The following is a 25856-nucleotide window of genomic DNA, read 5'->3' as shown; positions in this document are numbered from 1 at the left end:
GCGCATCAACCTTAAGAGATCAACACTACCCTTCCCGGTCTGCTATTCAAACCCATCAGTTACACAGTGTATATCACACCTACTTTCTCAACAGAAATCTGCTGCCCATGCAGCTCTGTACGATGGAGATGGGCTATACATCTTGCTACTTCTGTGCTTGATGACATAGTCACTATACCATAGCACTTGGCTCCAGGGCTACGAGCACTGGTTACCACTTTTGCAGCAAGAACCTATAGAAAGCAGGAAAAGAAGCAAGTCAAGGTTTTTCATCAACACTTCCACACATCACCACATAAGATCATTAGGTTGATACTTGTATGGAAGCTGCTTCCATACATCTTATGCCTCAAGATGAAAACAAAGCTTAAAATCAATAGGCCACCCAACAACAGTCATTCCATCATTTATAAATTTAACACTTCTAGGACTGCCCAAAAATGCATGACGACACAGGCCTTGGCCTCAGGCTTAAAATCTAAATGGTAAGGACAAGGCACAACAGTAAGGAAGAGAAAGAAGAATCAGCTGGAGAAACCCAGGGTGAATAGCTGCCAAATCAGGCCAATAGGAGGGGTCTCTTTCTTCCACCATCCTCTGTAAAATGGCTGGGTGCTGCTGGGGTCCAAGACGAAAAGAGTCGGGGACTTATTAGTAGAGGGACTAATTCAAAGAGGAAGGGTGATGCAATTCTTCTCTTAATAAGTGCAATTCTTCAAGTGGGTGCTCCTTTTTTACTTAGCAGGGGGAGAGTAACTGGCCCACCTCACCCCAGCAGTGTCTTTTCTAGTGGCTGTCTGCTGGTGTTGCATCTTTTTAGATTGTGAGCCCTTTTGGGACAGGGAGCCATTAGATATTTGATTTTCTCTGTAAACCGCTTTGTGAACTTTTTGCTGAAAAGTGGTATATAAATACTGTTGTTGTTGTTAATGAAACAAGTCCAGAAAAATCTTAACTTTGCAATGAGATCCATTAACGTTGTAATCACAACAGTTCTCCCCTGCTATCCCCTCCCTCGCACACTTGGTATGCAGTGGTATTAGACTTCTAAACCCAGAAGTTCCATTTAACTGTCATGATTAATAGAAAGAGGTATTCCCCATAACCTTTGTAGATATGTGATGCCAATAATTTTCTCTTCTGGTCATCATGGCTAGCTTTTGTCAGTTTAGTTTCTATGAACTACTTCCTTCGAAGGATTCAGGACAAGTAGCAATAACAATATGACAAGTACAAAGGTAATAGCTAAACAAGGGGAATCAGCTGTCATCAAAAATGCATCTAGTCATGCTGCTTCAGATATGTTTGCCTTGAAGTCCATCTGAAGAACGCTTCTGCTTCCCCCCCCCCCCCCAAAAAGGAGGCAGGATGAAAAAGGGGGATGGTTGAAAAGGAATGGGTATTTTTATTTTTTAATCAATTTTTGGAGACAAAGCTTGACTGATCAAGAGCTGCTTTTTTTCCCTTTCTTGAAGGGGGAGGAAAAGAGAAAGGTGAAGATCCTTGGTTAAGCTGACACAGAGCCCACGCCTATGTAGGTCTACTCAGAAGTAAGTCCCATTTGAGTCAATGGGGCTTACTCCCAGGAAAGTGTGGAAAGGATTGCAGCCACACCGAGCAAGATTACAACTCACCCCCCAAAGTAGATGGGGGCATGCTCACACACACATACACCCCAACATGCAGATGCCACCCCGAATCCCCCCCAGGCAAGATGGAGGAATGCAGGCTGTGGCATTTGGATACCCCTCCCCACTAAGGGCAGGCTGGGCTCCCTCCTTCCCAAGCGGAGGAAAGCACTGCGCTGCCTGCACTTACTGGTGGAGCTCTCACTAGGTCAGGCTTCCCTCCCAGTCTGAAGCCTGCCAGGAGCACGCCCTGCGTTGATGACATGCAACACCTCCACGGCTGGCCAGCCAGACTTCTCCAAGTTTGGCTTCCCTCTTGCTCCAGGGAGGACGCGGCCAGCAGGAATGCTCAGCACGAGGTGACAAGAAGCCCCGAGCTTGCGGATGGATCCTCCCTGGAGCACAAGAACCTAGAGAAGGCCAACTGGCAACGAGATTCAACAGCACTGCGTGCTTTCCAGTTGAGCCTTCTCTAGTGCCAGAGGATGTTGGAAAGGGCTCGACTGGGACTGAGAGGGACGTCCAGGACAGCAGTCACACTCTGCAGTGCTCAGTGCAATCGCTGGCAAGCCTTCTCCAGATGGGGAGGGAAGCCCAAGCACACGCAGCACAGGAAGCTGGAATGGCCGGGCTGGCAACTTCTCTCACCGGAGGCAAGCCTGATGCCGATGCTGGAGAGGCTCCACCACCTCCACCCACCATGTTTCACATATCCTGCCCACCACAGCCACAGAAAAGCAGCAAGTACCGAGGCAGCACATGCAGATGAGCTGAGGTGAGCAGGTATGGCCAGCTCTCTTCCCAAGATGCCTCTCGATGCCCCTGGGGGCTTTCCCCGCCTCCCAAGGGAGTCCTGATGCACAGATTGAATACCTCAGACTTATATGGACCAAGTGTACCAATTTAAGAAGCTCCCTTATGCCAAGTCAGACAATTGATCCATCAACCTCAGGATTGTCCACACTGCTAGTCAATGGTCTTCCAAGGTTTCAGACAGGAATTGTTCTCTGCTCTATCTGGAGATTCCGGGGATTAAATCTGGGACCTTCTGCAAAACTACTGAGCAGAGCTCGTCATTACTGAATAGAACTGGGCTTCTCCATGAAATGGAAAATAAAAGTATCAACCCCCTTCTGTTGATGGAATCTAAAAGTTAACTGTATGCACAAAACATACAAAATAAATAACCTTTATTTATCATGCTCCACCTCAGAAGTCAAACCTCAAAAGCCTGATTCGTTCTTACACATAAAAACAGGCTTTAAGTCAGTGTGCTTCATTAGGGTAACAGATTCAGTTTTAGGAGAACCAAGTATAGATTTTGACAAGGTTATTTGCATTACTTTCACATATGTTAATTCAGACTGCTTGTTCCCAAGTGCAAATTGGACTGCAGCCCAAGTCAAAAAAGAGTAAGGTGCCAGGAATGTACACAGTAAGCCAACTATGAAATGGAGCCATACCTTCCCATATTTGCCAAAGAGATTTTTCAAGTCCGCAGCTTTCGTGTTTGAGGACAAGCCACTAACCCATAAGTTCCTTGTAGAACTGCTGCTCCCACTGCTTGCACTTCCTAAAACACATTTCACAACAGAAAACTTCAGCACCAACATACCCATGCCACTTTGTAAAAAAACAAGCAAGGCAATTGTGTTAAGACTGGCCCACTTCCATCTTATTTTTGCAAACACAACAAAAGAAACACGTAAGGTATCTTCCAGTCAGTTTTATGGAATTCAAATAACTTATTCTAATAGACAAGATATTAAAGCATCCAAGACACCCAGCAGCTGACATTCTAGCATCAAGCCATCCCTTCCAATGTTGGCTTAGGAGATACACAAGGAGGTACCATACTGTGAGGGAAGCTGCCCTATCAAAAAGATAGTTTTCCATTTACACATCTTACATTAGCTATACCATCATTGTAACTTGGGGAGGGATTCCAAATACTCTTCCTAGTATGCATTTCATCAGCTGCACGATACAAGAACTATTGGTGACAAAGGGCAGTTTGGTCATGTTCCACTATTGGGACAGCCAGAAAAATGTCCCCAGGCCATGGGTTGTAAACTAGGTTTTAGTTAATTCATGAACTACAGGCATTAGTTCTTAACTAACAAAACTCAGGATACAACCTATGAAATTAAATGGTTTACCAGAGAACAAGAAAAAAATACTAGTTAGCAGTACTAGAAAGTAAAGTTTGTTTATACGCTTAGTTTTCCCCACACATTTGCTAGATAAAGCATCACAGTGGAATACATCAATAGCTACTACAGTTCATGTTAGCCAAAAGGCCAAGAAGCAACACTTGCAACATCTAACCACAGTCAAATCACATCACTGAGATGGAGCCAGTAATTCAAAAGACGACTTTCACATCAGGTAATGAGATCATAATCCATGCTTTATAGCAGAAGGAAACACTGACTAACAGAATGGGAACAAGAGTCTTACCCATTCTGTTTTTAAAGTACGAGGGGCGGAAAAATCCAAGAGTGGGAAATTCCTTGTCCCAGTGTTTGCTATCAAATCCAGGAGCAGAAAACAGATCATTACTTCTTTTACTTTTATTACCTTAGTAGGACATAATTACCTTTGTCATCCTTAGTTGCAGTCTTGCTTTCTTTAGATTCCTTAGCAGAGCTAAAAAAGGAGGAACAAAGTAAAGAAAATTGAACGTAGGCATTTGCTCTTCAAGAATCTTACACTATTAAACAAGTCATTTCCAAAAAGGAGGAAAAAATAAATAAAAAGGAGGGCTGGACTGTAAAAGTGATTTTCCCTCATCATGGCTTCTTGCACTGATTTTCCCCAAGATGCCCGAAGATCTAGATTTTCTGACAATTTTATTCAGTGGATATATGGTAATCTTCTCCACATTTCAGGACTGGGACTTGACTTCATTTTGGTGTTCTTAGAACTGAGAGTTGTTCATTACCATCATCACAAGGGTACTTAAAACTTGACTATTTGAAAAAATAAAAAATAAAATGCTGTCAATTCGCCAATGCAACCAGCAGGACAAAGCATATACGAAGATCCCGATTTTTTTCTAACACAGGTAACTTATGGCCGTCAAAACATTTTATAGGCAGGAGCATAAGATACTAATTACAAGTGTCTTGCTGCTACCCCCTTAATGCAGAGTGATCTTATTGAATGCTGGAAGTACCTTAAAGAACTGACATAGAAAGACAAACCTCTTTGCTTGACCAGAAGCCCCCGTAGACGAGGGACCTTTCTTCAAAGTATCCTTGTCTTTGTCTCCAGATTCTGCTTTCTTCGAGCTTTCTCGGGCTTCCTTCTTGACAGGATCCCCCTTCACGCAGTCTTCCTTCTTACCATCTTTATGGTTCTCGGTCATCTCATAATCCTGGCCTTCCGTCTCCAGGTTCGGCGCAATGGCATCCTGCCCGTCTTTTGGCTTGTTTGCTTCTGAATCTGTAATTTTCAGATTTTTACCTGTTTCTAGAAGGTCATCGCCATCAAAATCCAGAGTGATGGCATCTTCGGCCTGGATTGTAACCGATATGTTATCATCCTCAGCTTCTTTCACAGACGCGTTAGCTTCCATCTCTTCATGAGCCGAGTGATCCACTTCAGCTAGGCTCTCTTCTGAAGGAAGAGGCTTAGAAACTTCTTGTGTACCATCACCAGAACCTGCTTTATCTAAGAGGATTTAACAGGAATAAATATGGCAAAACAAGAAGTTTAAACATTTTTATACGCATAAGCTAAAAGAGAGGACCTAGAAAATACAAAGCCAGTTATTAGAACTGATGGAAGGTTAGGGAAAAAAGCATAAGGGGCATTAACACATAAATCAATCCTTTAATCAGGATCACTCATTCTTCATGGCAAACATATTTGCTAGACAGAAATACCAAGACAGAACAGCAGGAGCCAGACAGTGGTTCCATCCAGAAGATACTTGTTCTTCACTACAAGTATCTGGCTTCCAGTGCTGGAGCTGATATGCAAAGCTGCTATTCTTCATGGCCTAATGGCAAGTGACAGCACAAGTCGATATTCTTACACTTCCATTTACAAGTTGTTGTTCTTCCAATATCCTTCTGACAGCACACAGTTCAAAGCTGAATCCTTCACAGTTGTGCAACTGCCATTCTCTCCTTTCCAAATCTTGCTTCAGCCCTGGCACAGTTGCAGAGATCTGCATTTGTTCAAGCTCAGAGTTTAAACTCAAGTTCACAGAAGGTTCACAGTCTTCATCCAACATGGACGTAATCAATACTCTTAGTCCTGTCATTAACGTCTCCAATTTTCATGAAGAGGCTTCTGGTGTGGGATTCTTCACAAACACCAAGTCTGTAGCTTACTCCCACAAGCACCCCTTCAAAATTTCAACTGTGTGGAAAGTCCCAATGATCCCATGTCCTTCAGTCTGCAATACGCAAAGGCCTTAAGATGTTTTCTAGGGGACTTTAGTGAGAGATATGAGTTTCTGAAGATTTCATTCCACCATGTTGCTTTTAAAGGCATAGTTGACCAGAGGACTCCTTTGTACTTGTTCCAAAGTCTTGCTTAAGACTGTAAAGCATGTTTTGGCTTTTGCCAATGTGTGGCAGAGTGGTCCATAGTTCGAATGGCTTTCAAATTCCATTCTGTAGAATGCTTAGTTCTTAATCCGGCATCTATCAATTACTGCAGTGCAAGACGATGTGTATACATGAAGACTTACCGTAGGTGAAAAATTCAGATCTGAGTTGGGGATTTTTGGTTCATTAAGGTATTTGTTAGGCCATAATATATAACCAAAATCCACCAAAATAGCTGATATGCACATGCACAATTTAAAGGAGAAAAGAACTGAGCAATTTGATCCAGCCATTGTACTTGGTAGACGAGCTTACAGTAGACATATCTGATAGTAAACAAACTGATGCACCTGCCATCTACAGAAGTCAACCTGAAGCATGTTAGAATATACAAAATACTCTACTAAACTTCAGACATACCTCTCTCATTTTCCTCTTCTCCATCCTGCAAAATAGACAAAAATCAAATTAGCATCCAACATTTAATATTCAATTTAAACAGAACAAGAAAACTACCAGTTTGTTCCTCTAAATTACTGAGCCTATTCTAAAAATTCTATTCTAATAAAATAAGAGTCGATTTTACACAAAGGCTCTACCAATCTTTGGTTTGTATAACTACTGAACTTAAAATTCAGTTTACTTATTTCTTCATTTTTGTAGTAAAGAATGCATTATTGTAGCAAAAATTAGCAGTAGGTGTACAACCCATTATTCCAGAGACTGGTACAGCACTGAATTACTCCTGCTTCAAATCTACTGTTTTACTGGTATCAGGCATCACAGTAACAAGGGGCGAATTTCTTTCCTCTTCCATACAACTAATCTGAGATACATGTTCTAGCTTATCAAAAGTTCCTCTATGGCAAGATTTAGGTTTATCTACTATTTTGAAATTTCCAACCAATATAATTAGGCTGCAATTTTATGAATGCTTACTTGGGAGTAAACTCAGTGCTACTTCTGAGTAAACATGCTTGAACTGCTCTGTAGAGGAAAGCATTCTTACTCCAACAATTAATCTGGATATCCAGATACTTTCAGTTCAAACCTCTCTGATGTCTGGCATCACTGCACGCAATGCAAAAATATTTGGTCCCAAAAATTTATCATGCAGTTGTGTGGATCCTATTCTTTTCAATATGAGCATACAGAAAAACTCAACACATTGTGTCCCATGTCTCAGCCCCCCCCCCCAAATTCAGCCCTTTAATAACACTACAAAATTCTTGCTCCAAGATAGGGCTACTTCCAAGTGCATCACCACTGCATTTTTCATTAATTACAGTTTCAGGTACAATAGTGCATTTTGTTAAAAGTCCCTTCCGATCTTCTTACTATACACTGGAGGAGCAATCTTACATAGAATGGATTACAATAATAGTATTGGAGACTGACCAATACAGAGTGAATGTTTTGGATAAACACCAGTTGGCGTGCTGTGTCTCAGGCACAGGGAGATCATAGTTTATCCTTAAAAAACCCTATAAAATCAGCCATAAGATATTAAGCAATAATCTAGCCATTGATTTGCTACACAGTACCTCATATCATGATATAAGATCACAGAGATACAGGTCCATGAGGTTTTTCTACACTACCACAAAGCCAGATTCAACAGGGGGGACCCAACAGTTCCTTTGAGTGTCAAACTTTCACGTAAATTTTAACAAGGCAATTCAGCAACTTACACGAGTAGTGGCAAAGCTTTCATCATCTATATCTCGAACGTCATTGCCCTAAGCGGAGAAAACAAACCAAAACATGCTAAATAAGGTAGAAGGACCACAAATGCAGTCAGAAGAGTGTGGAGGCACTAATACAGAGATCACTTACTTTAATAAGCTGCCTTGGATGTAGATGACACACCAGGAAGGTTTAGTAAATCATTATCAGCAAGAGAGAAGGGCAACCTTATCAAGCCACCTCCTGTAAGTAGCAACTATCTAAAGCAGCTATTGTCAACCACTGTGCCATGGCACACTGGTGTGCCATGAGTGGTCCATAGGAATTTGGGGGAAGTCATTTATTAATAGGGCCAATGGGAAATGTGAGCCCCCACTGGCATCATGGTGTGCCTTGTCAACTGTAAGAACCCGGTGGTGTGCCTTGACCATTTTAGTGCCATGAGATGGAAAAGGTTGACAATCACTGATCTAGAGTCTAGATAAGGTTCTAGGCAGTCCTTACACTATAATAAGCTTAAGTATATTGACATTAAACACTCTCTCTCTCTCACTCTCTCCCTCTAGTTTATCCTTGCTTCTACTCCTTCTCCTGTCTTTCTTGGGTTGATTTTAAATTGTAAGCCCACTGTGACAGGGATCAGTCTTCTTATTACTTGTAAAGTGCCATCTACATGAATGGCACTATATAAAAACAAACCAATATGATGTTTTCTAAGAAGCATTTGGAACTTTTCATCCCTTTGCTCAAACAAGTCGCTCTTGTCTTGTCAGGTCTTTCTGCTATGAAGCAGATTTGCCCATCAGGAAGAGGTTCTCAGTTTTGCTTCTGCATAACAGCTACTAAGCTGTAATGCAGCTACTATGGCAGGTGGCAACCACTAAGACTTCTTCTAGACTAGAGGTTTTTAACTTGGGATCCATGGGGGGGCTTCAGGAGTCTGAACTGGGTGGGAAAAAAATTATGTGTATGTCTAACGTGTATGTCTAACTTCCTTCCCCTTGACTTGAGAATGGCTACCTCTCTTGAGACTTTTCGGCAAGGCCTGAAGACTCTGCTGTTTAAACAAGCCTTCTGACTTCATGGCCTTTTTAACATCTTTTATACATCTTTTAGTTGTTTTTTACAGGCTTGATTCCTCTAAGAGCTGCTGTTTTATGCTCTTTTATTCTGACTTTTATCTGACTACTGTTTTTATGGTTTCTGTTAAAGTGTTTTTAATATGTTTTTATCTGTTGTTAAATTATGTTTTAATCTGTTTTTAATATGTTGTAAGCCGCCCTGGGTCCCTTTAGGGAGAAGGGCGGGATAGAAATAAAGTTATTATTATTATTATTATTATTATTATTATTATTATTATTATTATTATTAACATAGGAATCAAGGTTTCTATGACCAACTATCACATAGTGAGAGGTTCATTTCCTGCGTTTCAAGGTCACATTCACCAAGTTTAGATTGTAGACATGGATCTATAGAGAGGCTATAGAACTCTAAAAGCATTATAAGAACATGAATAGGAAAGAGGCGATCCTTAGCCTCAGACTTGCTTGGACCCCAATGCTCAGAATTTTAAAATTTACATTCTTCTCAGAACTTTAGCATTCTGAGCACCAGGAGCAGAATTGAAATAGGAGGTGCCTTTAAGAAAAAAGGAACTGAACACATGGATGGAACAAATGGATGATGAGGTGATTAGGGGTGAGACCAGATCAATCAGGTAGCTGGCAATTTCTTTAGATCAGAAAAGCCTGGCTATAAATACCCTTATCTTGTCCTGACACTCAGATGGGAATGGGCATTATGAAATTAGATCACAATCGTCCAGGCTTAGGGTTCTATTGAACTTCTGACAGGGTTGTTTCAGCTTTTTGTCTGCACTTAGTGGAGCTTTAACATCCCTGCTCCTAGTTAGCTTCAATATTTCTCAGGCATTAGCTTTGTTTTTATTTCTATTTTTGTCAATGCCCTACAGAGTATAGTGCAAAACATGAAGTTAACCCATTTCTGCCCAGCCCACATGTGTACACATTTGATCCCTGTTGTGTATATGCAACGCTGGGCAAAAATTGCTTAAAACCTAGTCTTGGTGAATGTGGCTTTAAAACCCAGGAAATGAACCTCCCACCTCGATGTGATTACGCATTTAGGTGCATTCTTCTGATGACCATCCATAACTTTCATCAGATTCTCATAGGGTTCCAGGAACCAAAAAAGGTTAAAAATCACTGTCATAGATCAATTAAACCACACTGACTAAATCTTTCTTAGGTTTAAAAAGGAAGTCAACCCTTTCAAAGTACATTAAGGAGTTGGTTTCAGTCACTCTGTTTTGACAAACTGAGCTACTGCTATAACAATTCTCCCAAATACAGTAAGTATGCAAGTGCAGGTTAAGTTCCAGGTGTCTGTACTTAAGACGAAAAGTACTTAGATTGAAACATCTGGTTCTTGCTGGCCTAGCACTACCACGCCTGCATGAAAGCACCACTGAAGGATACTACACCTGTGTGAACTGCCAATGCAGGTATCTGTACCTCAGGGTCCCAGGGTAATTCCAAAGGCTTGTCAGTGGGAAAAAGTACAACTCCTGGGTGTCCAAATGCCAAAGCAATTACAGTACAGATGGCTGCCATCATAAGATCACTCCTTTGGCCTTAATTTTTAGTTACATTAATTATAATTATAAGATTTTCTCTGTGTTTGCTTTTTAAAAAGAGAGATGGCAGATGGGGATCTTCATCAAATTCGGTTTAACCCTTTCTCCCTTCCTATTTAGTAGTAGTAAAAGGTGGCGGTGGTTTCTTATTCTGTTGTTGGAGTAGCCTCTACTTTTTCTCATACTGTATTAATGCTCCCCTGTGCTTCGCAGTATCACAGCTCTCCCTGTGTGCAATCAGTCCTGACCATACTGACTCCTCTCCCTCCCACCCCCAAGAAATCCCCAGATTTTCAATGCTATCCAATGTCATTGAGCTATTTTTCCCTGCTGCCACAGCAAGGGTCATTACTTTCAAAGTTATTAAGTTGCTCCGATTGCCTCCAAACAACTTCCTCTGTTTTGCTAATGTCTTTACAGCTGTACCTGCTTCAAAGCCTCAAACAAGCCCACTCATAAGTCGGAGTCCAATATCTAAGTCAGAAACTTTCAGTAATGCCCTCCCTTCAACCTAAGTACAGGTGTGACTTCCTAATCCATGAATTTGGGACCTACAGATTTAACTCACTGCAGGTTCCCAATTTAATTATCCCTGGGGAGTCTGGGAACAGATCCCCTTAGATACCGAGGTCCAACCTGTACATTACAGGATGCTGATTATGATGGCATAGCTTCCCACAACCTTGAAAACACAGAGGAACCAAAAATTCAGTTCCCCCCACCTATAATCATTGTTCAAGCATTGTTCATCTATTATGTGTAGTGCACAATAGTTCTTATGCACTATTTCATATTACATTACTGTAGCAGAGAATGAGTTAACCTCAATGAGGGAAGCAGCAAAATGCTTTTGACAAAAATAACATCTTTTCTGCGGATGGCATAAGCAACACACTAGGCTACATTCATTTCTGGGTTACAGAAGGTGGAAACTGCCGCTATTCTGTATGCAACTAAACAGCATATTTTGAAATAAGAGCTCAACACTTTAGGCACCATTGCCATAGCCTGCTTTTCAAGAGTTGTGTGTTGTACCTGATTTTCCAAGTCCTTTTCAGTCCGCTTTGAACCGGCTTTCTTCTTTTCTGCAGAAGACAATACTTTAGAACTGAAGGATTCTTCTTCATTTTCTGCAGATTCTTCGGAGTCCTTCTGTTCATCGTTTCCATCCTGGTCACTTGCATCTTGAGCTTCCAATTCACTCTCCTTTCAATATGAACAACACTGGATATAACAGAAAGCTACATGCACCTTGCATTTAGCAACTTTTAAGATATTATCTCTAGCTAGACATCTGGTCACTTCATTATACTGGAACACACTTCATGGTTCTAAGCTTACACACCAATGCCCTGCTTGTTCTAACTCACTTGCAAGTTCTTATTTTACAAAATGAATAGCAATCAATTACAATATCCACACAATCAATGGTTTACATTCTCTTAAAGCTCTTATTCAGAACAGTAAAAAATTCAAATGAATCTAACAGGATTAATTAGGTCCCTAATTTCAATCATTAACAGCATTACCTTGACCAAGGAATCATCTTCCACAGAAGCATCACCACTTAGTTCATCAGTTTCTTGCTTTTTACCTAAGAGACATAAATGCTAATGATAACTTCGTAATATTTTCCAGATTTATAACCTCTCACATGACCAAGAAAAGCCATCAAGGCAGTTTGTTAACATACACACTTCCCCCCCCCCCAAAAAACAAACACACCCTAATACACACACCACACAAATAAAACCTTCCACAATACAATAAAAAATAATCCAGAGCAGCAACAGCACATTCCACTCTCTGCCAGTGGTGGGGAAGAAAAGTTCAGTTACCATTTGCCTTTGACTTTCCTTAAAATTTAAATCAGTTCAAGACTTTGCTGTTCATCTTCCACAATTCCATGAATGGGGAAACCAGCACAGAATCAATCAAGTGCAAGGTTTAGATGACTGTGCATAGCAAATTCTTTCCCTCTCATTTGGTCCTATCCTACACTGACACCTAGTCATACAATTTTGCTCTTTCGAAAAGAAATCTTGCAAATCACTATTAGATAAACAAGGCAGGTAGGTTCAGTCAAATTACAGGTTGAGTCTCATTTGTGAGGGTGCTCCCAGAACTCATGAGGACGCAAAAAACGCACTAAAGCAAATCAATTTAGAAAACAAAGTCCCTTCAATTCAGAACTTGATTAAAACTTAATTTTAATCATTTAAAACTTGCTTTAAAAACTTATTAAGTTTTAATAATGATTTAAAAACTTAATTTGTTTGATTTAAAAAGTTGCTGACCTTTTGAAATGCACACAGTCTCTCTCTAGGTGCTTAGGCTTCACTAGGAGGCAGCAATCCCTCCCTTCATCAGGAGCCACAGTGAGGGGGAAAGAATGGAAGAGTCAATCACCGCCATTTAACCTTCCTTCACATGCTCAGGGGGAAGGGAGGGGTTTGCCTTGTGCCTGGAGAGAGAATGATTGATGGATTGTCAGTCAGCTGCCCTCTCTGGCATGAAGGCTATTGTTAAAGGACTATTTTCCTTTAATTTAAAGGGCACTTCTCATCAGATATAAAAATCTGTGGATAGTTGAGATAGAAAAATCTGGATAATTAGGTTACCTGTAATCACCTGCATGACTGTCTCTCTACAATAGGATAAAGCAGTTTTTAAAACTGATTTTAAAGGGATGCATTTTTCCCTTTCTCCAGGGATCAGCACATTCCTTCTCATTTGCAGTGGCCATTCGTATTGAGTAGAACACACAGCATTAACAGCGCAAGAGAGTAAAAAGTAATAAAATGGCAGCAGAGGTGTTAAAACAGTAAAGTACAGTAGCAAAGGTGGGAACAAGCAGTGGCAGACAACATCAACATAAGAATGCCTATCAAAAAAGAAAAGTGCCAAAACACTTCCAGGTAGGGGTTAGCTGTCAAATCAGACTGATGGTAGTTTTATAGCTGCAGTACTGTCATGAAGAAGGCCCTACTTCGGGTAACCTCCCATCTAATCTCTGTCAGAGGCAGCACTTGTAGCAGAGCCTCCCCTGCACATGTCAGGGGGTGGGCTGGAATATATGGGAGCAGGTGGTCCTGTAGGTACCCTACAGAGAAGGGCTTTAAAGATCAAAACCACCCTGAATTGGGCCTGGAAACAAACCAGCAGATAGCACAGCTCCACAGAATCAAATTGCCAACTAGTGAGCACAGGGCCTCCACATTCTGCACCAACTGCAGTTTCCTGACAGTATTCAAGGGCAGTGCCATATAGAGTGCATTAATAGTAATCTAATCCAGGGGTCTCCAAAGGTTTTGACCAAAGGGACTTGGCAGCATTCTCTTCTCAAGAGATGTACAAGTTACCCTCCCCACTGATCAGTAAGATGCTCCTGGGCAGATCTTAAGAGTTAAGCTTTTCAAAAAAAAAAAAATTCCTTCAAATGTAGAATTTGCTCATCTTGGCACACAGCATGAATTAGTGCAATTTTAATCCTCAGAACACAGTATAAGAAGTGCTCTGCTTATCTCAAAACTTAATTAAAACACCAAGACAGTGAAGGGACAACATTTTGATTAACATCAGTTGGGACTATGATTCCTAAGGATCTGGTAGATTTCTACTTGATGATTAAATCAAGGTCATGCAACAAACTGGCCCTCTCTTAGCCAAACTACATATCTACACAGCCGTCAAAAGGGGCTCACAAACCAATGGTATGCTTTAGCAAACAGCCACTGGAAGTGGAAGATCAGGAGAAGAAAAGTTGTTCTCCTGCAAGACATAAGAGCCACTACTTTAAAGGGTGCTTCTTTGCCCAGTTAACAAGGTTACCAGGTAACAATAGTCAGCCATATTAAAAGAGAGGTTCTTATCCATGATATGGAGTTTTGCATATCTGGATGATTGAGAAGCACATTACATTGTGCAGAAGTCAAGCTAGTACGGTTGACTTATTCAGAGTTGATACTTTTTAAAAAAAAAAGTTGACCAGGAACCCAAAATAAAAATATGATAAAATAAGATGTAGAATACAGCTATTCTAGTAAATGGTGTTCAATATGCATTTGAGGTGCTCCTATTTGGTGTTTATTTCCTATTATATTGCTTAAATTGTCTTCACAATATGATCAGGGTAGGTAGAAAAAGGATTTAAGAGATTTTTTTCCCTTTTGTCAAGACTTTTTCCTTCTTTTCTTTAAGCCTCTTTATATGTTCTGTTTTCCATTTTTATTTAAAAAAAACAAACCAAACTGCAATTCTTTATATAGCTTCCTTCTTTACTAGCAATACTTTCCCAACTTAGTGATCACAAAAGCTGGACAACTGACACAACAATTTCAGAAAATGACTCAATGCCTGAATTTCTATCTTAAGAATATAAAATCCATAGCATCACAAAGGGAGTTCAGGATAGCTCACACCTGGTTGACAATTAGATAAAACTGGAAAGATGTCAGACATGCTATCAGCACACAATTCACCAACATAACTGCATTCTGTCAAGCGAGTTATTTCCTGTCCCACAACAAACTACAAAATTCAACAGAACAGTTATTCCTACTACATCAGCAATAAAGTCCATACAACTCAACTCTTAAGTCACCACCAGTTTAAACTGAGCTGCAACTTCTATTAGAGGCTGGAAGTTTCCAGAACAGTATTTATGTTCAATAAATTCTCAGTCTTAGGTTGATGCTTACCACAGCATGCTTTCTGTGCACTGAATAGCAGGAAGCACAACCAAAGAGGTGTGTGCTGGACTGTTAAAAACCCAAAAACAAAGGGTTGTTAAAAACCAAAGGGTTTTTAACAATCCAGCACATGCCACTACAAACTATGAAGAGGCAATACCTCATCCTGTCTTCCACACATCAGCACACAATGTCCCTGCAATGTGGGCACATTATGCCCTAGAATTTCATTTCATTTCAATTCTACCTTGAAATGAAGACCTAGAATTCCACCTTGAAAGACACACAGTCCATGAAAGGCAATACGCTGACTAGAATACATAAGTAAAGCACCCACCTATCATTAACATTCAGAGTCAAAATGCCTAATCATTTGAGCTAGCAATAGATTGTTACTCTTTCTGTAGAGTCTGTGCTTATACATCTTCTTGTAGCAACTTACCTTGCCACTTTAGCAGAGCAAAATTTGAACTACTATGTTTAACTGCACAACATGAACTCCTTGCATAAAGTCAGCCCCCCTTCGCGCTAAAATGTTAAAATTAAAATAGCTTACAATAAAGCACCTACAAAAATTTGACATGGAAAATAATTACATTATGACAAAACACTGTCCTTTAAAGGCATGTAGAGTTAGGAGAACATTAACCAAAGTAATATATTGGATATATGGTATTTGACTCTATAATTATTTGAATAAGGTTAGCAATCTGGAGTATTTTTTTTTTAAACAGAAAGGTAATTAGAATAAAACTACAAAATATCTACTATATTAAAGGAATTTAGCACAATGTTTTATGTTTCACAGCTGAACTACATGAATGCTGGAGTACTGCTTTTTCAATCAAGAAAAAAGGGGTATAAATATTTTAAGTGAAAGGACTGAGGTTCCTGAACCATGGGGAGCACAGTCACAAAAGCACAGCAGAGTTCAGTCTCAAACAAGTTGGCACAGTCCTGAATGAGTACAGTCAACCACCATGAACATTTTATTTGCAGAAAGGCATTTCAAACTGTGAGCAACATTAGTTTTCAAAAAGTTTGCTTTTATAGAAGTTCTAACCTTTTCCTTTTGTTGGTTTCTTGCTTGGAGTATCAGCAGAGACAGCTATTTCAATATTATCTGGATCTCCTCCTTCCTCTTCAATAGCCTAGGAAGAGTCAAGGAGGATACATTATATCAACATTTATTATTAATGACAGTATTTATATACCGCTTTTCAACAAAAAGTTCACAAAGCGGTTTACAAAGAAAATCAAAAAACTAATTTCCCAAAAGGGCTCACAATCTAAAATGATGCAACAGAACAGCAGCCACTAGAAAAGACACTGATGAGGTGAAGAGGGCCAGTTACTCTCCCCTGCTAAATAAAAGCGGAGCACTTGAAAAAGTGCTTTTTACCCAGTTAGCAGGGGAATTCATTTTACCTATGAATCCTTTAGGCTTCAGCTCTGAAACACATGCTAATTAAGTTCAATGAGTTTTTCAAAATTACAAAGGTTGAATACTGTAGAACAGTGATTCTCAAACTTTTTAGCACCATGACTCATTTTTAGAATGACAATCTGTCAGAACCCACCAGAAGTGATATCACTTCCAGACATTAATCTGGAAGTGATGTCATGACTGGAAGTGTCATCAAGCAGGAAAATTTTAAACAATCTGAGGCTGCAAATCTATCCATGCCTACCCAGGAGTAAGCCCCATTGACTATGATTGTTAAAAGCATAGACATAGTAGCCTATTAAAAGTATAGGTCTCTCACATTTCCCCAAATGCAGTCACTTTCCATGGGAGCATCAAGTCTAACATACTAAAAACAAAATATTGAAATGAATGGGGACCCACCTGAAATTGGTTTGCTACCCACTAGTGGGTCCCAACCCAGTTTGAGAAACACTACAAAGCAATTCACATTGGACAATATCTGTCTGATGAGGTTCTTGAGGTGGATTCCAACAATAGAACAGCAAGAATAACATGTAAGTAAGAGAATGCAACATGCACCGAGTAAACTGTCCTCAATCATTCCACAGTCACTTAACTCACCCATGCCCAGAAAGAGACCAGATAACTGACCAGCGTATTTTTGAATGCAATACACAAATAATCAGCCTATTACTCTACATCAGAGGTCTCCAAACATTTCAGTATGAAGGCCACACTTCATATTCTATGCATTTTTGTGGGCCAAAAAAAGCAGTTTTATAAATGAATGAATGACATTTAAATGAATGAATAAGTTTTACTTGGGTCTTTTTGGAAACCAGCATATGATTCAGAACAAAAGAGAAATGTGACAGTTACAAAGAAATAATGGCGTGCTTAAACTGAGAAATGATATATAATGAGTAAAAATGTCAAACATCAAATATTCTGACAAAAAACCAAGTTGCTGTGGGCTGGATTAAAACTTGTGGTGGGCCAGATGTGGCCCCAGTCATAGTTTGGAGACTCCTGCTCTACACATTATGGTTCTCGTTCAAAATATGTTGTATCATTAGGTTACAACATCTGGTATCTGAAATTCTACCAAAATCCACCAGGGCTAGCAGTAAAAAATACCTAACACCTATTTGGCAAACTGGTTGAAGACCTTCAAAAGGAAGCCTCATCTTGAACCTGTTGCCAAAGGCACTGAAAAATAAAAGTACTTGTTATTTAGTAATACCTCTCAAAACACTGCTATCTTTACTATTTCATTATAGCACTCTTCATCCTGGATCTCATTGACAGCCACTGCATCCAATGGGAGTAGTGTATTCCAGCGAACGCAGATATATCAGTACCAGTTTCCTGCCTTATCTTTAACCCATAGCACTGTTTCACATGCAGTGCCTTGTAGAATCCCCAAGTTACTACTACATAATCTCTAAGTTACTACTGTATAAGTTAGGGCACAATGCTAACCAACTTTCCAGCACTGGCATAGCTGCACCAGTGGGGCATGTGCTGCATCCTACAGTAGGGGGGCAGTCATGGAGGCCTCCTCAAGTTTAGGGAACGTTTGTTCCCTTACCTCGGAGTTGCATTGCCCTTATGTCAGTGCTGGAAAGTTGGTTAGGACTGTGGCCTATATTACTAAATCCAGACCACACTTCTTGCCAAGCAAGACTGGTTTTGAATCCAGATGAAGTGATACTCTAAGAAAAAAAAATTAAATCAAGTGCCTAGTGGTATTTCCTAAACTTTGTCACACAAGCGGGATACATTTTTACATAAATATTAAATTTTGGAAAAAGTACATGACACTCTGCTTATGCCAACTTCAACTGCCCCTTGTATCCTTGCGCAGAGGTGCAAACCACGTTTGCCAAGGCCACCACTGCATTATCAGGGTTTAGTTGATACTGGATTTTGTATCCTGTGGGTGATGTTGAGCAGCAGGAAAAAGGAATATGCATGAAACATACAGGACCAGAAATGCACCCCCTATGAAGCAACGTGTCTGGTATGAAGAATTTCTGGTATTTAGTGTTGTGACTTGTGGCAACAAGTTCCACCACAGTATAACCACAATGATGAACTGTAGAGGCAAACATCTTGGTGCCATGGCTCTATTAGTGGAAACTGCTGGGTCTTCCACACTGTTGAGGACATCTGCAAAGTTGCTGGATACACAGGCTGTATAAACAGCAGTAGGGTAACGTAGGGTAGAATGCACCAGTTTCAAATTGTACACACCAAGGAGCAAAATGTTTTCGATAATGTGCCATCATGTTTATGCAGAACCTAACTCTTGTATCATCCACTAGAATCTGTACCACACAATGCTTCAAAGGTAGGAGAAAGGACCATAGTGCTTTGAAGATAGCCAACAACTCTAGATAGCTGCTGTGAGCCTTCCTTTCTTGCAATGTCTAAGTCTCATTGATTCTGAAGGAGTCACAGCAAGCTCCTCCCATCAGTGGTTGTTGTGTTGAATGGTGTGTTGAGATGGAATGCCCAAAATGATTTCCAGAATGAGAAGACCAGGGCTACTGAAGCTGTTACATCCAACCTTCTCCAATTAACAAGCCAAGGTGGTACCTTGGTTCTTGGGGAAGTTGCTACAATGAACAAATTTGCCAGACATCTTCATCTATGGTGGAGTCATATTATTAAGAATATTTATCTACTGATTCTCAGCAAAAAGTCATTTACAAAGCAGTTCACACAGCAAAGTAAATAAACGGTCATGATGTTCTGGAAGGGGTTGTACTCTCCCAAAACAGTAGGTTTGTGGCATGTGAGTACTGCCAGATCCAATCTTGCAGCTTGAGAAATGGGTTGTGGCCCAGAGTCCTTTGGCCCAGCTCCAGCTGGTGCACCAGCTGCATCCTTTCCTGGCTCAATCAGACCAGATCATGTCTGATTCATAAATATGCTCTATGTGCAGGTTGCCCCTGAAGACCTTCTGGAAACTTCAGCTCATGCACAACACTGCTGCCAACTAGCACAAGATGGTTCTGCTGCCAACTGCAGAGACTTGCACTGTGTTGTCTGCACTAGTTGCTGGTATGTTTGAGAGGAGTTCAAGGTACTGATTTTAACCTTTAAGGTCCTAAATTCATTAGGACCAGAGTATCTGAGGGAGAATATCCCTCCCCCCTCCACACATGAAATTATTCATCTCCCAATATCATCTGAGGGAGCTTTTCAACATGCTGCTGCTGGCTGAAGTGCACCTGGCTATGATGTGGGAAAACTGTCTCTCGGTACTTAGTACTTTACTATACCATTACCTTATCCAGTTTGAAGAGAAGACTGCTCTAAGTCAATGCAATAACTTTTTGATTTACTACAGTATGGATAGCCTTTGCTAGTTGGGGGAAAAAAATGTTTTGGTATATTCAGCTGCACCTGCCATCTGTGCTGGCCCACCTTTAATACTGGACATATTTGTAATTGCTTGAATAAAACAAAGGCACTTACATTTTAACTATCATAAATACAGCCGTGTGCACAAGGTTATGTACTGATAAACATAACATTATTTTGTTTCTCAAGCTGAAAAATGCAAACTGGTAATACTGCACATAAGTCAATTTTCCCACCAAATCTCAGGTTTCTCTCTGAAAAAGTATCCTGCCCAGTTTCAAAATTTCCAGACATGGTACATCCCTATGGATCTAGGAGCCTGTCCCTCTCACCTTACTGCATCTCTGCATGAGGCCAGGGAGAATTCCCTGCTCATCTTTCCACCTCCATGTTTAGAGCTGGAAAGTAAGGACTGTCACAGCTATTGTGAAAACTCAATACAACAGCAGGAATGGGAATCTGCCCCCCCCCCCGTCCTCTAAACTGGGAGTTGGAAAAGGAAGGAGAAGACTGTTTAGTGTCAGGCTACTGAATGATCTGAAGACTATGGTACAGGAAGGCTAGGAATTGTTTTGACGCTGGGCTGCTTGACACTTAGAGATCCTCAATAGTACAACACTAAAATGAAAACCTCAATCTCAGGTAGAGGGAGTGAGAATCTTCCCTACAGTTGAACTTTGAGCTTAAGAGGATTAGGACTCCTTCCCATGCTCAATGGCACATGGCAAACAGAATTGTCAACCACTATTAAAACACATTAAAGACTTCAAGCCTTAATTTTAAAAACCAAACCAGATGTACACAAATATTTAACATACAATACTTGCCAAATTTAAAATGTCTGTGATTACAGTAGTTCAATTTTAGTTACAAATTGAAACTTAAGCTACTTCATACACAATGGTGCATATTGAGAGAAAAGTCTTTAAAAGTTAATGCCTCAGACTAGTTTTTTCCAAGGCAGTAAAAAACAAATTACTAACTGATAAAAAGGCTTGTGCTAACTGCAGCACCAAAGTAAAATACATTGATTTATTTTGAAGTTTAACATGGCCACCCTAGAATAAGAGACTACTGGTAAGTTTTGCCTCCTTGAATTTACTGCAAACACATACCCTTCCTGCAATATCAGTTAGATTAGATCAAATGTCAATGTCCAGTTCAAGCAGTCATTCAAGGACAGAGTTATCTTCAAAGAAAAGGTCAGACCATGGGCCAGTATATGCCCGCAGTTTGCAGCCAGACACAATGTGGTACATGGTTTGGTGGGAGAACCCGCAATCACACTGAGGGGTAGATACGAGCCCCCATTTAAACACTGAGTCCTGACAAACACCATGTAGGTTACGGATCCTATTCAAAGTTTTCCAATGCTGGCGAGGTAAGACGAAACCTGGCACCTTAAGTGTAGGGTCGTCTACATATCTACCCGTTTCTGGGCATTCGACTGCCCATTTAGCTTTCCAATGGGCACTGATGTTAAAATTGTTGTGCAGAAGAGAAGGCTTCCTGGATTTGAGCCTACCGATTGATAGATGAGGAAGATCGGCATGCACTGGTAAAAGGGGTTGTTGGTGATTTTTCTGTATTCTTTCACTAAAGCTTCTTGTCTCCGTAGGGCTGGTGGTGCTATGTGGCTCAAAACGGGGAGCCAGCAGACAGGAGTGGGTCTTACACAGCCACTTATGATCCTCATGGTTTCATTTAATCATGGCTTCATTTAATTTAATCATTTATGATTGTATTATTTTATTAGATAGAAAATAGGTGAAAGTGATGTTTCTAACATGCTGCTAGTGTGCTTCAGTGCAGCTCATTAAAAAACAAAATGGCGTCCTATCATTGAAACCAACTGTATGGAGGTTGCCATGTTGTTACTATACACTATAGAGGCCACCACATTCCTGACATGTTTGTGTTCTTTTTCAATAGAAAATAGGTGGAAGTGACACATGGATGGAGGCAGCCATCTTTTCAAGCTTTGAGTTCTCCTTTCAAAATTCTAGCATGGCTAGTGCACTAGAATCTGAAAAACAAACAGAGCTTGACTGTGCTAGAAGCTAAAAACAAGCTCTCTAGCACTACTAGGACAAGAAGCTGAAGAAAGAACACAGTCTTAGTGTAACCTTTTTGACTTCAGTGCAAAAGACTTAACCAACAGAAGTTATGAACCACCACTACAGGCATATTTACATGGTCACCTCAATTTAACAAATGCACTATAAGTCCTGTATGCTCACAGAGAATGCAAGGAAGAAGCAGGAGATGGCCACTTCTTCAAAAAGGAGAAGACAATATATAAAAACACAAAAAGTTGCTTTATATATGAAGTCACACCACTGCTCCACTGAGTTCACTACCATCTGCTCTAACCCACGGCAAAGTCTCAGCTAGTGGTCCACACCAAATCAGCTATCCAAGATCCTGGAGATCAAACTTAAGACCCCCTGCACACACAAGTATATAGTATGTTCTAGCACATTAGAAAGTAAAACAAAAACACTCAGATATCCCCACAAACTTTCAATTACTTGCATATTCTTTCCAGAAGGAAACTAGACTTGTACTCCTGTTCTTAAAACATGCTGAAAAATACAGAAGGCAGGCATGTTCTCTTGCACAACTCTTATGGAGATTTGAAAATACACAACTTACATTCCTTCTTCACTCTGCTGACAATAACGGAACAGAGTGACAAGAGAGAACCACATGACCTCACAAATGCACCTGAAGCACAGCCATGATATCCTCACCACTGGAAGAGGATACAGAGAATACTATCCCCCACCCCCAAGAAAACCATGATCCTACTGCATACCTGCACCTAATGTGTGGTAAAATCCCTTCATGACACAGATTACCAGTATTCATCCTGGAATAATTTGGTCACTGGGATGTGCTATGACAACCAGCTTAACATGTGGTTCCATGCAAGTTACTGCTTGGTTAACAAATGGTCCCAGACTCAAATCACCAGTAACAAGGGATTTTTTTGTCATGGGGATGGAACAAAAACACAAGCTGCAATGTAACTTAAATCACTACAACAATTCACAGCAGATGACATTTAGTCACATCTGCCCAGAGCTACTGAAACAAGGATAACTGACTTGTTGATGATCTCAGCCAAGCTAGTAGCTTGCCTTAGGCATTTTTTATTGCAGCCTTAAGTCAAATTGCTTTTTACACAACCCTTCAAAACGCTAACTGCTTTACACTTACACTAATGCAGGCCATGGCAAACTTATTCAGTCCTATTCATTTGTTTCCCCCATTATCATCCATTTTGTATTTTCTATTGTTTTGAGGACACTGTTGTGACTGCATTTTTGTACAATACTTTTAAATATACAAACAGAAAATCAGACATTTTTTTAATGAACACACAAAAAAGTTTCCATGGGAGAACTGGAAGCATGCTGAAGTCCCTGTCATCTCGGACTGGATCACTCCCACTGGAGGGAGGAAATTTAAAGACAGTTTTTATGGTCACTTAAGAGCCCTGCTGGATCAGGCCAAAGGCCCATCTAGTCCAGCTTCCTATATCTCACAGTGGCCCACCAGATGCCTCAGGGAGCAGACGAGACAACAAGAGACCTGCATCCTGGTGCCCTCCCTTCCATCTGGCATTCTGAAGTAGCCAGATGTCCTCTTTTTCAGCTTTGTGTCCTGGAAAAGAAATGTCCTTTTCCCTGTGAGGAAGCCTCTGCAGGCAGCGCATAGCCTTCCTGTAATTAATAAATTATATTACTTATTAAATTTAAACCATATTACTAACAGTTTAAATGAACCACATGAAATCAATATATGAGTGTTTTTAGCTTTTATTTTGTAATGCCTTGCATTTTTCTTGGAGGTCCTATATCAGGGGTGTCAAACTCGTTTCATACAGAGGGCCAAAGTTAGCATTCAGGGCTCCAGCTGAGGGCCGGAAGTGATATTATTAAGCAGAAAGTGATATCATTAAGCAGCCAATGGTCAGAAATCAGACTTGTTCTCATATAGAAACTCATTAACTGCAAATTACAGAAGAGAAAGTATGCAAACCTTGATAATATTTTAAGATTTGGGAAAGTCCAATTTTCATGTGGGCTGCCATTTCAGCTGTAACACCTCAGCAGCTGAGAGCCTGAGGGCTGGATAAAAAGCTTCCGGGGGATCGCATCTGGCCCCCGGGCCTTATGTTTGATACCCCTGTCCTATTTTTTGGAGTACCTGGTCCTCTTTGGTGGTTAGGACGTCTAGTCACCCTGGAGAAAGCCTACTTCTAAAATCAGGTGGTTGCATAAACCTATCACAGCTTATAACCTGTGATGGACTTTACCTCCGTAACTCTGCCCAATCCCATTTTAAAGGCACCCAGGCCAGATGCCATCACATTTCATAGCAAGGAGTTCCACAGACTAATCACAAGCTGGGTAAAGAAATATTGCCTTTTGTCTGTCCTAACTCTCCTGACATGAAAATTTGAGTGGGTGTTCCCTGGTTCAGGTGTTGCCTGAGAGGGAAAAGAACATCCCCCTATCCATGTTGTGTGAGAGGGAGAACTTTTCCCTACCCACTCTTTTCTCCATCACCACATTCTGTGGCAAGGAGTTGCACAGCCTAATCACATGCTGGATAAAGAAATATTTCCTTTCGTGTGTCCTAATTCTCCTGACACTCAATCTCAGAGGATGTCCCCTGGTTCTGGTGTTGCATAAAAGGGAAAAGACAATCCCCCTACCCAAGTCGCAGGAGAAGGAAAAGAACACCCCCTATCCCCTCTCTCCCTCACCACATCATGGGGCAAGGAGTTCCATAGCCTAATCACACACTGGTTAAAGAAATATTGCCCTCTGTCCACACTCTCCTGGCACTCAGTCTTAGGGGATGTCCCCTGGTTGTGGTGCTGTGTGAGGGGGAAGAGAACAAAAGGAGAGCGGGGTAGGGAGAAACAGAAGGGAAATGCAGGTAAGGGGGGAGGCAAGGCGAGTGGGAAGCCTTCCTGGCTCGGGAAGCGCGTGCCCATGCTCGCTGTGCTGGGGGGGGGGGAGAGGCAGGTGAGGCAGAGCCTCCCCGCCTAAGCCCTTCGAAGAGCGCCGCCGTGGTAGGCGCCCGAGAACCCACCACTCCCACGGCGGCGCTCTTTGAAGGGCTCAGGCGGGAAGGCTCTGCCTCACCCGCCGTCCCCGCTCCCCTCAGACCCGCCGCACCCTCCGCGAAGAGAGCCCCCCCTCCTGCCAACCCCGCCTCCCTCCCCGACCTGCTTGAGGCGAGCGATGAGGACGGTCTTGACGCCGCTCACGTCCAGGTTGCGGCGCTTCAGCTCGGACTTGAGGTCGATGACGCGCAGCTCCGTGATTTTCTTGCGCTCCATGGCGGTGGCGGCGGAGGCCCCAACGGCCGAGGCCGGAGAGGCGGCCGCAGATGGCGCGGCGGCAGCAGCAGCGGCGGCCATTTTACAGCGAGGAGCGCAACAGCCGCGGCTGCGTCTGGCACCAGGCAGCGCCCCTCCCCCCCACCACTACCCAGCAGCAGCACGTTCGTTGCTTGGTTGGTTCGCCCTTCGGCGTTCGACAAGGACCCGGATGGCTGAGGAGAAACCGGCGACGAACCGAGTTGCGCATGCGTGTGCAGGCCAGCCTCTTTTTTTTCCTCCTTTTCCCTTGTGGCCCCGCCTGCCGACGCTGCCAAGGTGGGCAATCTCGGTTCGTCATTGGTTGGCCGACGCGGGGTGGGCGGTGACACTTTGCTGTAGCCAGTTGAACTGGGAGAGGAGGCGATGGAAGCACCTCAGACAGTGTGTGGCTGCCATGCTAGCCCCACTTACCTGGGAGTAAGCCCATT

At 41.6% G+C, this 25856-nt stretch overlaps 1 protein-coding gene across 3 annotated transcripts in view; it reads right to left on the bottom strand.

Annotated features, from left to right (window-relative positions):
- SLTM (SAFB like transcription modulator) overlaps positions 1–25532 on the bottom strand; it is a 38114-nt gene extending 12582 nt beyond the window's left edge. For 2 of the 3 annotated variants that reach the window (XM_066636006.1, XM_066636007.1), the window contains exons 1-10: positions 25273–25532; positions 16290–16377; positions 12065–12129; positions 11571–11741; positions 7882–7929; positions 6611–6635; positions 4835–5303; positions 4228–4277; positions 3092–3201; positions 84–233 (exon numbers count right to left, since the gene is read on the bottom strand). In XM_066636006.1, the coding sequence (XP_066492103.1) occupies positions 84–233; positions 3092–3201; positions 4228–4277; positions 4835–5303; positions 6611–6635; positions 7882–7929; positions 11571–11741; positions 12065–12129; positions 16290–16377; positions 25273–25467 (1371 nt within the window). In that variant the 5' untranslated portion in view covers positions 25468–25532. The remainder of the gene's footprint in view (positions 1–83; positions 234–3091; positions 3202–4227; positions 4278–4834; positions 5304–6610; positions 6636–7881; positions 7930–11570; positions 11742–12064; positions 12130–16289; positions 16378–25272) is intronic. The other variant, XM_066636005.1, reaches the window with a different exon arrangement.
- Between the last annotated feature and the right edge of the window lie 324 nt (positions 25533–25856).

Source organism: Tiliqua scincoides, chromosome 8 (assembly GCF_035046505.1).
Source record: "Tiliqua scincoides isolate rTilSci1 chromosome 8, rTilSci1.hap2, whole genome shotgun sequence".
NCBI classification, from domain to species: Eukaryota; Metazoa; Chordata; class Lepidosauria; order Squamata; family Scincidae; genus Tiliqua; species Tiliqua scincoides.
Note: the sequence above shows the minus strand (reverse complement) of the source record. Positions and strands in the feature narration are given on the sequence as shown.